The 14442-nt window shown below is 39.6% G+C and overlaps 1 protein-coding gene across 5 annotated transcripts in view; it reads right to left on the bottom strand.

The window, feature by feature from the left end:
- Positions 1-5886: 5886 nt before the first annotated feature.
- Positions 5887-14442, bottom strand: part of GRIA4 (glutamate ionotropic receptor AMPA type subunit 4) — a 231288-nt gene continuing 222732 nt past the window's right edge. For 2 of the 5 annotated variants that reach the window (XM_075082009.1, XM_075082000.1), the window contains exons 15-16: positions 13349-13483; positions 5887-6786 (exon numbers count right to left, since the gene is read on the bottom strand). In XM_075082009.1, the coding sequence (XP_074938110.1) occupies positions 6622-6786; positions 13349-13483 (300 nt within the window). In that variant the 3' untranslated portion in view covers positions 5887-6621. Of the gene's footprint in view, positions 6787-11836; positions 12020-13235; positions 13484-14442 lie in introns of all 5 variants that reach the window. The other 3 variants (XM_075082037.1, XM_075082028.1, XM_075082018.1) reach the window with 2 other exon arrangements.

Below are 14442 nucleotides of genomic sequence, written 5' to 3'. Positions count from 1 at the left end.
CCAAATATCATCAGATGTTCTCAGAATGCCATTAAATTTTCTGCAGGATTTCCAGCATTTATTTCTTATTTTTTTTGTGATGGAGCTTTTAACAGATGAATTTTTAAAAGAATATTGATTTTGTTCTTAAGCCAAAAAAGCATTTTTTCCTTATAGTTGCTTTAGAATCAAGTGTTAGGGAAATTCTAGCAATTCACAGTATTTCAGGTAACCAGAATATAACAGTGTTCCTTTTACAATACAAGCAAAAAACGAATTTTTGCAGTCTTGCAGTCTGCTCACGAAAGCATGGAATGTCTCTCACATACCTTGGCGTGGTGGAAGAAGGGAAGACACCACCTCTGTTACGTTGTTATGAACTTGATAAATACTGTAATGTGTAAAAAGACTCTTTTAATGGAGTTACTGGATTTAAACTGCTATAGTCTCGTGCCTTCCAAATTCTCTGAAACTTCTACACAATTAGACCAAAATAGTTTTAAATATCTCACCAGATCAGATCTTCCCATCCACATTAGTGGTTGCATTTTTACATCAAATTTACATCGCTTTAAACAATTAGTATCAGGCATAGGGCTAGGTAAAATCAGGGCCTTAGTACTGGAATCCTTACAGGAATAGCTAAAATATACAGTAACTTGAAAAGTCATATAATTTTTTTCAAAGTCTTAGGAGAATATATAATAAATCTTAAAGAACTTTAAAGTCCACTTCAACACTTTAGCCTTGTTGAAGGTCTTTAGGCCCATTAGATATATATCACTTTAAAAAGAGATTTAGGGTACGGCCTTTATAACTCTTTAATATTTGGTGCTAATGGAAGATGATGGCTTGATGAGCTAGGAGGATGAACCCTCATTTTAGCCATAAGGAAAGGCTGACGGTAGTGCACACTCCTCTGAAGCGCGATGACCGCGTACCTTAGTCTCATTTAACAGATCTGCCCAGATCTGAGCTCAGTTGCACAAATAATAATACACATTTGCATTTAAGTAAGCAGCTTGGAATATGTGCTCCTACATTTGAATCCACTTTCAATGCAGAGCAAAAAGACATTTTAGGAAAATTTTGAACTTAGGAAAATATTGAGGGGGGTCTGAACTTGAAAGAGGTTGCCCAGAGAGGTTATACAATCTCAAACTGGAGACACTAGAATTTTGATAGGACTAACCCTGAGAATGCTCTCAAACTTTTAAGTTTGATCTGACTTCAAAGCTGAATCTGCTTTAAATTAAGGTTTGAAGGAGATGAGGTCCCAGAAAGCTCCAGAGGTCCCTTCCAGTCTAAATCATTATATGATTCTTATTTACTAGTTTCAGCTTGCCTGACCTTACATTCAATGCAATTGTTATGAAACCAAGAAGTTATTTGGAATCTGTGACTCTCTTCTCATTTAGAAAAGGAAGTAACTCTAAATTTCTATTTATAATTCCACTGGTGACTTCTTACCCTTAGACATTCCAGCTGAAGTTTAACTGGCTGTTGCATGCTACTTACACGTTTTGTTGTAACAGTGTTAATTAATCCATGTCTACAACAAATATCTGCAGCACCTTGCAGGCTGCCCTTTTCTTGCTTTTGGCATTAGCGTAGTCGGTACATTCTGCCACCTGAGAGCTTAGGATCTCCCTTCTGCTGTAGTTGTCTAGTCATGAATGAAGGTCTGCTTACATTTTGAGATGGCAGAAAAACACTGGAGTTTCTGCATCAAATTAAAGAATATTTGCTCTTCATTCTGACATCCTATCAGGGCAGAAGCCAGTACAGAATTATTAAGGAAAGCAGTGACCACATACCACTCTCCTCTCCACCACACACAGTGATTACACCAGTTGTATAAAGCTGTACTCCTTTCCCCAGGCTCTGTTCTCAATTGCACTGAGGCAAATTTAACTCAGAACATGTGCATTCATCTCCCAGGATAGTCTCTAGGTGAAATTCAGCAATAACAAGTGGTTGTGTAAGATTAATTTTGCATGTGAGGTCCTCAGATAACCCAGCAAGTCTGTACTGATTTTGAATTTAATAGGTGTTTAATAGAATCCACCACCAGTGTGGGAGGTTTGAACGTGTAGAATGAAAACGAGCTAATATAACAGTGAATATCAAAGCAGGCTTGTCCTAGTGTATGATTCACACCAGCTCAGAGGACACTTACTTTGCAGATAAGTCTAATATTGTTTTAAGTATTAATGTTAATAGTTACACTTGATTACATCAAAACTGAAATTATTTTAGAAGCAGGTAAATACAAATAGCATTTAGTTCAAGATTACTAGGTGTACCTGCTCCTGCAGGGGGTTGGACAAGATGATCTCCAGAGGTCCCCTCCAACCCCTACCATTCTGTGATTCTGTGATTAAGATTGCTAAATGTAGATATCTATAGGAAAACTATGTGTCTAAGGCCTTTTCATATTCCATGACAACCCAGTCAATGGAGGCTTGAAAACACTCAGCTGAACAGACTATAGGATGCAATTCAGTTACTCTCCCACAGGTACCTGGTACAATTTGAGATGCCTTAGACCATCTAAGACATCTGCATGGAGCATTTAGATCTGACCCAGGATCTACAGAACACTCACGCTTTTCTGGACTTGCACTAGGAGGCCAGGTTGGATACTTAAAGGGATCACAAGTGACCCTTAATGCCTAGGCTTCGCAGCAGAAATGAGCCTTCAGCTGATCAGAATGGTTCTTTGGATTAGACTCAATTCATTTGCCCACATATGGCTATCCTGTCCTCTTTCTGATTCTCCATGGTGATTGAGATACCTTTGGAACTGGCAGATAGTACTCAAGGTTGATAGGACACTTTCTGGACCTGTAGCTGGAGGGCACGCAGCATGGCCTAGAGGCATCCCAAGTGGTACCAGATCCTATGTGAAAGAAAATGGGTCAGGTTCTGTTGTCCATATTCTTTTTGAGGGCAAAATCTTGGAAAAATGTGGACAATATTTGAGTTAACGCCTCAATATTAATAGACCCCTTTAATCAGTAACCTTCTTTCTTTATTTTTTCTCCCTTTGAGCCAGTGATTGCCATGAAGCTGCTAGATGGAGGTGGCCAAAGAAAGAACAAGACAAGGGGATGGAGGAGAGCTGAGACTGCTGTTCCGGGAGGGCAGGGTGCAGCCCAGCAGCTGCCAGGAGGTTCACTGCTGCTTCGCAGCGCCTTGGAGCAGCCCTCATCTAATGACAGAGCCTCAGACCCTCTGGGGGACTGGAGACTATGGTATTCCTGAACCTGACCTGGGGGAGCGTTCTTCTCCTTTGGGTCATATTTCCTACACAAGGGAGGAAGGTGACTTCTGGCACTGATCTTTAAAAGGATGGGGGGAAGATACAGAGAGGAGTGGGAAATCAGTGTTTCAGGAGAAGAGGAAAAAGCAAAAGCAAAAGTGTCTGAGGGGCAGCTAAGACAGGTACGTAGAGATGGTCATAGCAGTCATGCAGCAGTTACCCCCTTGGAATGAGACAACAGAGTAAGCTACTGCAGAGAGAGCAGACTGATACCTTAAGACTGCTTTCTCAACCACCTGAATTCTAGTCAACTCTCTCTACTATACCATTTTTGTATCTAGTTTTCTTTTTTTTTTTTTAAAATATATTTCTGGTACTTTATGACAGGCACCAGGCAAAGTCACAGTCTCCTCTTCACCTCATCTGACCAAGTTTTCTTTGAGGAAAGTGGTCCCTTGCCAAGGACAAGGCTTGGAAGTGGTGAGAGGATGTGACCATTCCCCCCCATGGCTGCTGGCTGCATGCCCTTGGCGGGTCACGCCACTCCATGGCCGTGCTGCTCAGCGGCTGCATTGCTCGCACTGCTCGATTGTGAATCCTCTTGGTGGGGATCCTTGGAAGTTGCTGACACTGGCCAAGACATCTCAAAGGACTCATGGGTCTTATTGCCAAATGGAAACCTGTCTTAGGCCACTAAGAATAGGCTCCATGGAGTGACATTCCTAACTGCAGCAACGGGCTGTTTACTGAAGGTGAAAAATAAATGTAATGCATTAAAGAGACAGGGGAGCATATAAGAAGAGTAACACTGGAAGACAGCAAAATATCCCAGGACAGCACTGGCACTGCTCACAGTCCTTAATGAGGAAAGGATGAAGACGAGCTCTTGGAAAAACAGACATACACAACAGAACAAAATAGACAGCATCCTTCACACGCAGTCTCCCAATGTTACTTAGGAAAAATACTTTTTTAAAAAAAAAACAACAAAACAAAACCAAAACTCGACCCAGAACTTTTTTAAATTCAGCTGTAGAAAGAAGTCTGAGAGGGAGGTCCCAGCTTTACTCAGGAAATAAAACCAGACCACTCACCATTCTGGCCACAGAAACACAAACAGTTCACAGTAACTCATGAATGAGCTAAACATGCTAGTAAAACAAGGCTATAAAGTGAGTTTAGTCACAGTGATTCATTGTACTGTTATGTGTCTTTTTCTCTAAAAGCCCTGCACACTTCGTAGTCATTGTGCCTTAGGGGTAAGCATCACCTTATTTTCACCTTTGTCTGCAGTCAAGCTCTGTATAAGCACTGGTCACCCTCAGCCTAGATTATAGTCTGTGGAAAGATACAGGCTTTTGCTGCTGTGATTCAGCAGTTTGATGTTTTAATTTCTACTTTCTACTTTAAGATGAAGTAATTAGCTCTCATTGGTTATTTCCCTCCAGTAACTATACAGGCTGTCTAGAGTATTTGAGGTAAGAGATTCGTATCTATATTGTTGATACCTTGACTGAAGCCAACACCTGCTTTGCTACTTCCTAGATGTCACTGTAACATAGGATGGGTATCACCTCAAGTGTTTTTGTTTGATTGTCCTTTGCTGCAGTTGTTGACGGCTGATCATCGTTTGGCAGCGTTAGGCTCCACCCTGTGCCCACATTCCTCTTCGTGAGGGCCTGGAGCCCTGTGGGCTGAGAGAAGCACCAGCCATGGAGGCTTTGGTGAAATGTAAGCCATCTGAACATGACCCATCATGGGCCTGGCAAAATCACAAGGACATTAGAGGCTATGATTAAACCAAGTTTGATCTGATTTGAGGTCTGGGCTCTGGCATGGAGCTGTTCAACTGGTGGCAATACTCTGGATTTGGAGACCACTGCAGTTCCTGGTGTGGCCAAGGAGAATGGCCAGCACACAAAAGACTTGCTACAACTTTGCATGTACAGACATGCCTGCTCCTGTCGACATTTGGCTTTTATTCAAATGGTGCCTGCTAGCTTTTCCCTGGCGTGCCACTGAAGCCTGGCTGATGAAAATCGAGGTTGCTGGGTACCAAGCACGCTGTACCTATCACATCCATCTGACTGACCATCATTTGTACTTTCCTGCTCCCTGGTATCTCATTCCTTGACCTACCCAGAGAACAAACCCTATCGCTAAATGATTCCCTAACCTCTCAGAAAGTGTGTTAAAGGACTACTACTAAAATACCTAGTGAATAATCATGACAATACTTTGACAGCTTCGAGATCCTCCTCTCTAAGGACTTGAAAGCACTTCACAAATGTGGTGGACTCAGACTGTCTCTGATAAGGTCCTGCATCCTGCGGTAAGGAGTGAACCACCTTGTTCTATTTTCCAGGTGACTTCCCTAATGATCAGAAAACAACTCAAGCTCTGTCAATATTATAAGAACGTTTGTTGTTTTATTCTTTTTGGTGGGTACAAAAACCACAGTTTCTTACACAGAACAAGATTATAAATAATATCTGTAACATGAGTGACCCGTAGTCTCTTTTGATTCTACACTGCAGACTGATGACGTACTCTAAACATTTTATCATTTTGTTTCTTGTATTAGACAGATGCAAATCTGTGGAACACAGAATGATGGAACAGAATGACGGTAACAGCAAACAAGAGGATGACCAACAACTTTTATAAAAAAAAAAGTCTCTGAATTTTATTACAGTGATGGCATTTTATATCAATTATTGCAATGAATTGTTCCCTAAGATGGTTAGAAAAAAGAATTGTGTTGTCCTCTACCGAATTTACATCAGTTAAAAAGCAAGCATGTTTCAATATTCCTCTTTTTTTCAAAGAAAATGTAAATAATTTCTTTATTTTTTTCACAGGATTTACATATTTATTATTTTCTTATCACAGTTTAGTGATTAATTTCTACAGCTGAACAGCTGAGTATTCTTCCATTGTATATATTGATGTTCTGGAGACACAGGTTAGCATGTTCATTGACTTCTATAGCTATTTTTCTCTCCTTGTCAAGCCAAAGACCAAAATGTTGTCCTTTCTGAGCATGTTCTTCACAGTTTAATGCGCTAAATTGGCAAGTCTTATTAGTTTTAAGTCCACTCAAGTGAAATTTGTTGCTGTTAATACACCCTTCCCAGCCCCCTCCCCCCAAAAAAACTAAATTATGAATTTTCCTGATATAAAATCTGAGTTTGGGTTTCCGAGCTGAGCTCATGCACACATTGTTGCTGATGATGTCTGGCGCATTTGGACGTACTTCCCTTTCTCAGCCAAATTATTAGTTCATCAATGACACTCCCATGTCGTTACAGTCTGTGCTGTGTTCCCATCAGTCACCAACACAGTTTGATTAAGGCACTCAATTATTTTTTTGGTTTTTATGGTAGGTCCGATGCAATTACAGCCAATCCTGAACTTTGTCTAATTGCAGTTCCAGTATGCACGGCCTTCGGGCAGTCGGGAGTCAATACGCGTCCATTTTCTCCCACGCTCCCTGTGATGGATAATCTGGCTTTGTTTCTTATGGCTTCAGAAAAGGTAAGCTAGGTTTGAAAAAAAAGGAGAAAAGAGGAAAGTGTTACAATGTTTCTGTCCTTCAGCAAACCAGGACACAGCAAACACCAAAATATTAAATTTTAGACATCTGCATTTTTTCATGTTAACATTAAATGTAATAATAGTAATCATCATAAATATAATACAAAGCATTTAAGACCACTAGAGAAAAAAGACTAGCAATTCTGTGGATAAATTTCATTACAATAAATCATTATTGATTTAAATATAAAATCCAAATTTGACCAAGAAATTAACAGAAGAGGCAACACCTTAATCTAAACTGCTTCAAACTACATTTATATACAGTGAAATGAGAATCAAGGCCTTTTATGAACCTGAAAGCCTTAGCATTTGTGAATAAAGTCATGCACAGGTGTTTAGACCTTCAACTAGGAATGTAAAGATAAAGTGTAACTATTGAAAATTGTTTATAAATTGCAATAGCTGTATCAGCTATCTTTGTGATAATTCCATGGATCAGATCTACAAAAATTACTTCTTTTTCACATTGCACATGTTTAGTATCAGTAAATCTGAGAACTGTCCTCAAATCTCTTTTCATATATATATTTTCCTACAATTAGAGAAGGTGGAAACTTTCAAAGGAAACGTAGTTTATTGAGAGAAAATACAATTTTCTATAGTTTTCTACATTAGGCCTGAATTTTCCACAAGAAGGTTTAATTTATTTTTTTTTAAACCTCAAAATCTTTACTTTCAGGTAAATCAGAACAAAATATCTTGTTTAGGGACTATTTGACTCAAGCAAATTTGTAGTTATGCCATCTGATTTTAGCCATCCAAAAATCAGTAACCTAATCTAAAAGAGCTCGCTCATGTAATGACAGAAAAAGCCAAGTTTAGACTAAATGATTTCCAGATGACTAAAATTAGGGAAGGTGTCTAAGGTCAACCCATGCGGTAAGGACACCTGGAACAACAGGCATCCAAATTACACTAAGTGGAAACAGGTTTCAAAGATACCATGATAAAATATTAATTAGTGGGGAAATCTGACTTCTAGTCAGCAGAAGATTCGGTCTATGCATCTAACTCATGTAATTGGTGTGCAGGGATGCAATCTGAAATACCAATTGGAAGAAGAGAGACAGACGGGTGCATTCACATAGGAGCAAAGGGATGACAAACATCATAAAATCATTTTATTTGCTTTATTACTGATCTCTGCATTTAGAACTTTGTCCCTCTGAGCCCGGTTTCTCCTTCAAGGTAGCAGTGAAATCCTGAGCTGGTGTTTGATATGCTGAAGTTAATTTTATGTATGAGTGTGTGCGTATAGAGATGAGGGAGATTCCTTAAAACTCCCAAATGTTTCCGGTGCTTCTGGGTGCACTTTTGTGAAAATGCACCAGTCTAATATTGCATTGCTATCAGTAGCTCCTTCAAAAAAGAGTTCTTGAAAGTATAGCTGCTGTTGTGGCACAGCCAGAGCTTGGATATAAAAACATCTTTCCCAATCAATTACCCTAAAAACCTCAGCCCTCACAAGCAGCCGAATTCAGGAAAAGGCCTCAGCTTACGGAGCATGTTATGGCATTCTCCTTATGCTGAAAAACCTTGGCTTCGATAATCATCAGTTGCAATGTCCAAAGTCGCCCTTTGAAAAGTTTCCCTGCTGCCACAGTACTCTGTGACAGGGACCGTTACCAAATGTATATTGACCTAATGCAACAGCTAGGTATAAAAAGGGAGGCAGAGGTAACGAGGGAGTGGGGACCTGGGCCCATACAGTACCAAAAGCCTCATCTACTTCCCAGCAGCAAATAAAAATCTATGCATTTGCAAAGCAGACACAATGCAATGTGGTGTAGCTCCACATAGTGCATGTCCAGACTCCCATTGCAAATGGGTGTTGAGGACTGGTAACTGCCTGCAGAAATACACAGAACATGTTTTGGTCAATGGCAAGAAAAAACAAAGGTGCTTCAGTTTTGGGGAGGGATGAGAGTCCAAACCAGGTTAGAATGCAAACTTGTGTGGAAAAGGGACAGCTTACTCCAGATGTGCTAGATTTCCCAGAAAGTCGTCATTATATACCAGCACCTCTCCGTCACTTTGATGAGCTATCTATTCATGGCCCTTCAGGGTTTGCCACTGGGGAATCTGAGAGAGAACTCAGATTTATATGGCATATACAAGTTATGTGTAACTGTGGTTTTGTAGATCAGTCTATATAGCTTTCTGGCCATTGACAACACACTCGGGACAGAAAGACAGTAAAAAGGGATCCACAAAAAAAACCAAAAAAATCAAATGAGAATAACAAACAATGTCTCAGCAGCCTTCCACCGAATGACAGAAAAAGCTGCAGTAAAACAACTCCTCTCTTCTCATGGCAGAGATTGACAACTCAGCAACGCAGCACAGAAACAACCCAGACAGTTAACAAAGCCAGGAGGAGCAGGTCAAACTTGTACTCAGGAAGGTGCCATAAAGCCAGGTAACCAGGTAAGTGTCTGTGTTGTATTTTAAAGTATACTATAGGTAATAAGCCAGACTAATACTCTGCTTAACTGTGCTGTTACGATTTCAGGTTTATGGTCTGGCTGCAGAAACAGTTTCAGGAGAGGCTGGGATGAGAGGGCAAAGTCTTGGTATTTACTGTGAATATTACCCAAACTGTGGAAGCCTCTGTGCAGTAAGTCTGTGCAGTTAATGGTGATAATGTATTTACAGATTTGTCATTAGTTTTGATTAAATTAGTTGGGGAATTAATCACATGAGAACGCTAACTTCCCAGTTGCTATTGGGAAATGAGAATTTAGGAAACCGATATCCTCAGTCTGTATAATACAAATATCCTAGCCTGTGTGGGTTTTTTTGTTGTTCAGTCTCTTCTGGTACCTGGGTCACATAGAGATGTGTTTGGCACAAATATTTAAGATGAGCTTATAATGATTTTTTCTATCCTGAATATGAAATTGGAAGTATAGAAGTCAAAATATGTGCATTACACATTTACTGAGCCATCCTGTAGCACTTCACCTTTTTTTGTAATTAATGTCATAATTTTTTCATTGCTTTTTGTAGTTTTGTAATGAATTTTGTTCATTATAAACAATAGCATGGGATGGGAGAGCAAGAGAAGGCAGCTGAGCTGGAAGCTGGTTCATGAGCCCACTGAGGCGGCCACGGAGAGGCAGCGGTGGTGGCTGGCTGGATACTGGCACAATCCCTTCGAAAGCCTGTTGGTTTGAGGTGAGGAACTTGGTAGGGCTTTTCCCTAGAGCAGCTGGAGAGAAGGCTATTAGGCTCCACAGTTCTCATGGCATCAGCTCATCTAGTGTACTAAGGGCTTACTACTGATACACAAAAATGGAAAACTGCTGCCCAGGGGAAGAGGAAGGGACTGTTCCCTCCCTAAAGCAAACTTCCTTCCCTGCCTTTGGCAGATGCAGTAGCCTGTCATCCCTTCTGAATGTCTTTATCCCACACATACAGACTAGGCTTTTATCATACAGACTAGTCCTATATTTTCATTTTCTACTGCCTCGCGGGCGGGTGAATTTCCCTGATGCAGCTCACTTTTGACTAGATTAAACTAAAAGAAAAAACATGGCAATGAATAGTAAATGTCAAGTGGGTTATTTAAGCTATTTTATATTAGTTTAAAACTTATACTATTAAAACTATTTGATGTTATCTTAAAAAGTTAGTGTGTTGGTTAAGCATGCAGGTTAGAACCACCAAGCATCTTTCCATATTAGCAAGTTTTAGTCCCAATATGATCCCTTTACTCCTTGGATAAATAAACATATCAAAGGTTTCAAAATGCGTAAGACAGACATATATCTGTAGAAATACATGTAACCGGTGTTGTGGGCTCTGTACTGCTGCCAGCTAACAGGGGTTTATGACTAGCATGCATATGAACAGACAGCATAGTCACCCCGAACAGAGCTTCCTGTGTGGCTAGGGATGGCCAGGTATTGTCAGGACAGGATGACTGGACCTTCGCAACATTAGCTTTTGTATAAGTCCACCTGCTAAAATTTCTCAGGTAAATATTACAGCAAATAGGTAGAATGAAGAATTTCAGAAGTCTATATTTGCTTGAAAACCTAGTTATTTCTATTTTTTTGTGAGTTTTTAAATATCTGCATCCTAAAATGTTTTTAAGAGATTATCAGAAGTTTTGATTGACCCAAACATGAATTTTCAATAAAATAAAATGCAATGTGGGCATTTTTTATAATTTTTTTCCTGTAAGAATTCATCTCTGTGTTGCAACAAGTCCCACAAAGATCCAAACTTCAGAGAAAGGTACTTATGATTTCTCCTTAAAAAATAAAACTCTTTTAGCCCTCATTTTTATTTCAAGAACACAGTAAGGCTAAAATAAATTCTACAGTTACAATCATAGCATTTGTTGCACCAGAATCATGGAGCTGGGTGGGAACTCAGGGGACTGTCATGTGTCATGTTTAGCACGCTAAGCCAGTTTGGGTCAGGTCAATATTTGAATGAAAGCTTTAGTTTTTTTGTTTGTTTCCTCTAAGACTGTTTTGGATGCATTGCACCCCGTATACCTAATAAGGAATACGTTTTCTGGGACTGTTAACTTTTATACCAGCCTGGGTGCACTCTTGGTTGTGGGCACATCACTAAAGAATTTAAAGGAAGAAGATCTCTTCATTTGCATTTTGCATAATTACTTGCACAGATTATTTATTTTTAAGACCCTTATTACTGACAGTAGGCAGTGAACTTGGGAGATTAATATTAGCATCTGGAAGTGCTGACTCCCAGTTCACAGTAACGAACACTGGCCTATGCTCTTGGAATCCCCGACACCTACTATACCTCACATTTTCACTAGTGAACAAAGTGCACAGCTAAGACTGTTTTTTTAACATGGGGAAATCAGGCAGCTCTGTTACAATTAAAATATAACCAGGGTCACAACTTCTTGTACAGCAGGGAACAAAAGAAAACTGCACAGTGTCAGTATGTTTGGGATAGTTTCCCAGCCAGTGTATGCCAAGCCCCCTCCCTCGCCCCCCGAGAACCCACCTATTCCTTGCAGCGCTCCAGCTATCATGCTCAAACACCATTCTCTGCTCACTCTGTGTTTGCTCTGTACTGTATGGTTCGGTATTGTACCGGCTGTGCCTTTAGACTGTAAGCTCCTCGAGACAGGGACCTGTTATGTGTTTGGCACACTTCACCTATTGTACAGCGCCGTGTACTCCAGCGCTATATAAATGATAAATAAAAAATAATAATTGTATCTCCAGCTGTTTCCTCCAAAGTTTTTTCTAGGTGGCAACATAAAAATTATATTCTTCATCTCCTTTCCCTAAATTTTTATTTCTTACTTCCACTATAGAGATGGCTCAGTGATTTCAGGAAAAGGTAGCTCAAGCTTTTTGTTAACAGATGAGACATGTCTTGCTATTTGCAAGGGCAAGGGAGCTCTAGGTAGCACAAAAGGGCAGGGTCCTAGCTGCACCTTCACTTATAAAGCAGCCAGTATAGCTTGGGAGCTATGTAAAGGTTATATTTAGAAGCTCAATTTGCTGCTACGTGCCATTTCCAAAGGTCAGAGGGTTGATTTGACTAATGATTAGTTGGCAAGATACTCACTGCATGGATGACAACAAGTACATTAGTAAACCATCCCTGCACGCCTACTCAGGGGAACTACACAGATGCAGCTCAGTAACATCACCGGCCCATTCTCCAAAATCACTGTGTGAACATCAAAAATACACTAGTCCTGAGCTAGGTAAGGGCGTATGTTACTGAAAGCTGAGGACGATAATCAAGGTCTGTTCACTGCTTAGTGACTTTTTGTGGTTATTATAGTGGGCAAAGGTTGACCTGAAGCAGGATATTGTGAAAAAAAAGCCACACAATTAGCATAAAACATATATCAAAGGGAGGGTGAAGGAATAGGGTGGGGAGGAGGGAGAGAAGGTAAAACAACATTTAGACTTCTTGTAACAGTGCCTTGTCTTCTGTTAGGTTAACTATGGTTCAGTGACGTTGCCTATCCTAAGTCTTGATTATAACAAAGTCCCAGTTAGGGCCAACATAGAATAATAAAGGCTTACAGTGATTTGTCACTAGTAGAGTGCAAACCTTTAGGAAAACAGATGGCCAATCAAATAATTAAACATTGGCCCTGTGACTAAATATTTTATGTTTTCAAATAGTTGTCATCTTGCAACTGATTCAACAACATTGAGTTGTTAAATTTTTATGTTAAAAATTCCTTGCAATGCAGATGTCTATTAGCAACATAGAATAGTATACTGTACATCTGCAGCCAAAAAAACTGAACCACTTTGCACTGAAGTTTTCCAAAATATAAAGCTCTGTTCAGAAGCAAGCACCACTAGACAGACATGTCACAACACTGCGTTACAAGATGCATCACCCACTCACTGTAGTAGGCCCTAAGTCCTACCCCTAAATTTTAATACTTTCGGTTCCATATACGTTGTAACCTTCTCTATATGTTGCTAAATTCTGGGTATTCTGCGAGGAAGTTGGGTTAAAAGTCTGTGCACTCTTTGCCACCTTCATTCGTTTCGCCTCTGCCCTGGACTTGTAACAGAACTCTATCAAAGCCACCAGCATTGCCAAGCCCAAGCCTCCAACCAGAATGTAGAAGACTCCAGCAACGTTGCTGAGACTCAAGGCACTCGTCTTGTCCTGGGGAAACAGAAGCGACACAGTTAACCCCGGAAAACACATCCCCAGGCGCACAAGCTACACATTAAAACATTGGAAATAGAAATAAATAACAACGCTTAGCTGAAATTAAATGACACTTATTTACATAGCTCTCACAAAATTTGACCTATCTGGATGTATAAAATATATTTTAAGTGCTAATTTTCCTGGTTGGCATAAAAAATATTATAAGTATATTGCCAACATATCAGGATGTCATTACTTGCTTACTGCAAAGCATTACTTCTACTAAGTGGAGGATTAAACGACATGACTAGCTCTCTTTAGGGGTCATTTTAGCACTGATACAAAACTGCGTTTACGTAAAGCTCTTTAAAAGCTTTGAAATCCAGAAATCCATTTACATCAGACAAGACTCTGCTTGATCTTTATGAAAACAGTAATTGCACTTGTGGTAGGCACTGCTGTTAATTTAAAAGATCCAGACTGAGTTTCTGATACTTAAATAACAGTTGAAAATAACATGTGAGGCTTAAGTTATTTCTTTGAACAAACACTTCCTTTGAAAGTGCACAGTATACCATACACATCATGATATATTTGCCTCTTACCGATTATTGTATTTTGTTTTTATTTTATTATAGACACAGTTCTGGAACATGCCCATGGACTACTAAGGCTTAGTAACAGTACAATTTTAAATAGCAATTTCTGAAATCTTACACATTATTCGTAATTTAGACAACGAGAACTTTCTTTAGCAAATTATTAAATATGCACCATTTTATAAAAGATCACCTTCTTGGATGTACTGTATTCTGCACTTCTATTCTACATTTCTCTATACTTCACTGCTTAGTTACGAATCATATTTTTTGACTTCAAATCCATGTGCATTTTTAGCACAGTTCTCAAGGAACTCTCATGTTTGACTTCCATATACTACATTGTGCGCCTTATGATACTTATGAAGTTTT

Source organism: Phalacrocorax aristotelis, chromosome 1 (genome assembly GCF_949628215.1).
Source record: "Phalacrocorax aristotelis chromosome 1, bGulAri2.1, whole genome shotgun sequence".
In the NCBI taxonomy this organism is placed as follows: domain Eukaryota; kingdom Metazoa; phylum Chordata; class Aves; order Suliformes; family Phalacrocoracidae; genus Phalacrocorax; species Phalacrocorax aristotelis.
Note: the sequence above shows the minus strand (reverse complement) of the source record. Positions and strands in the feature narration are given on the sequence as shown.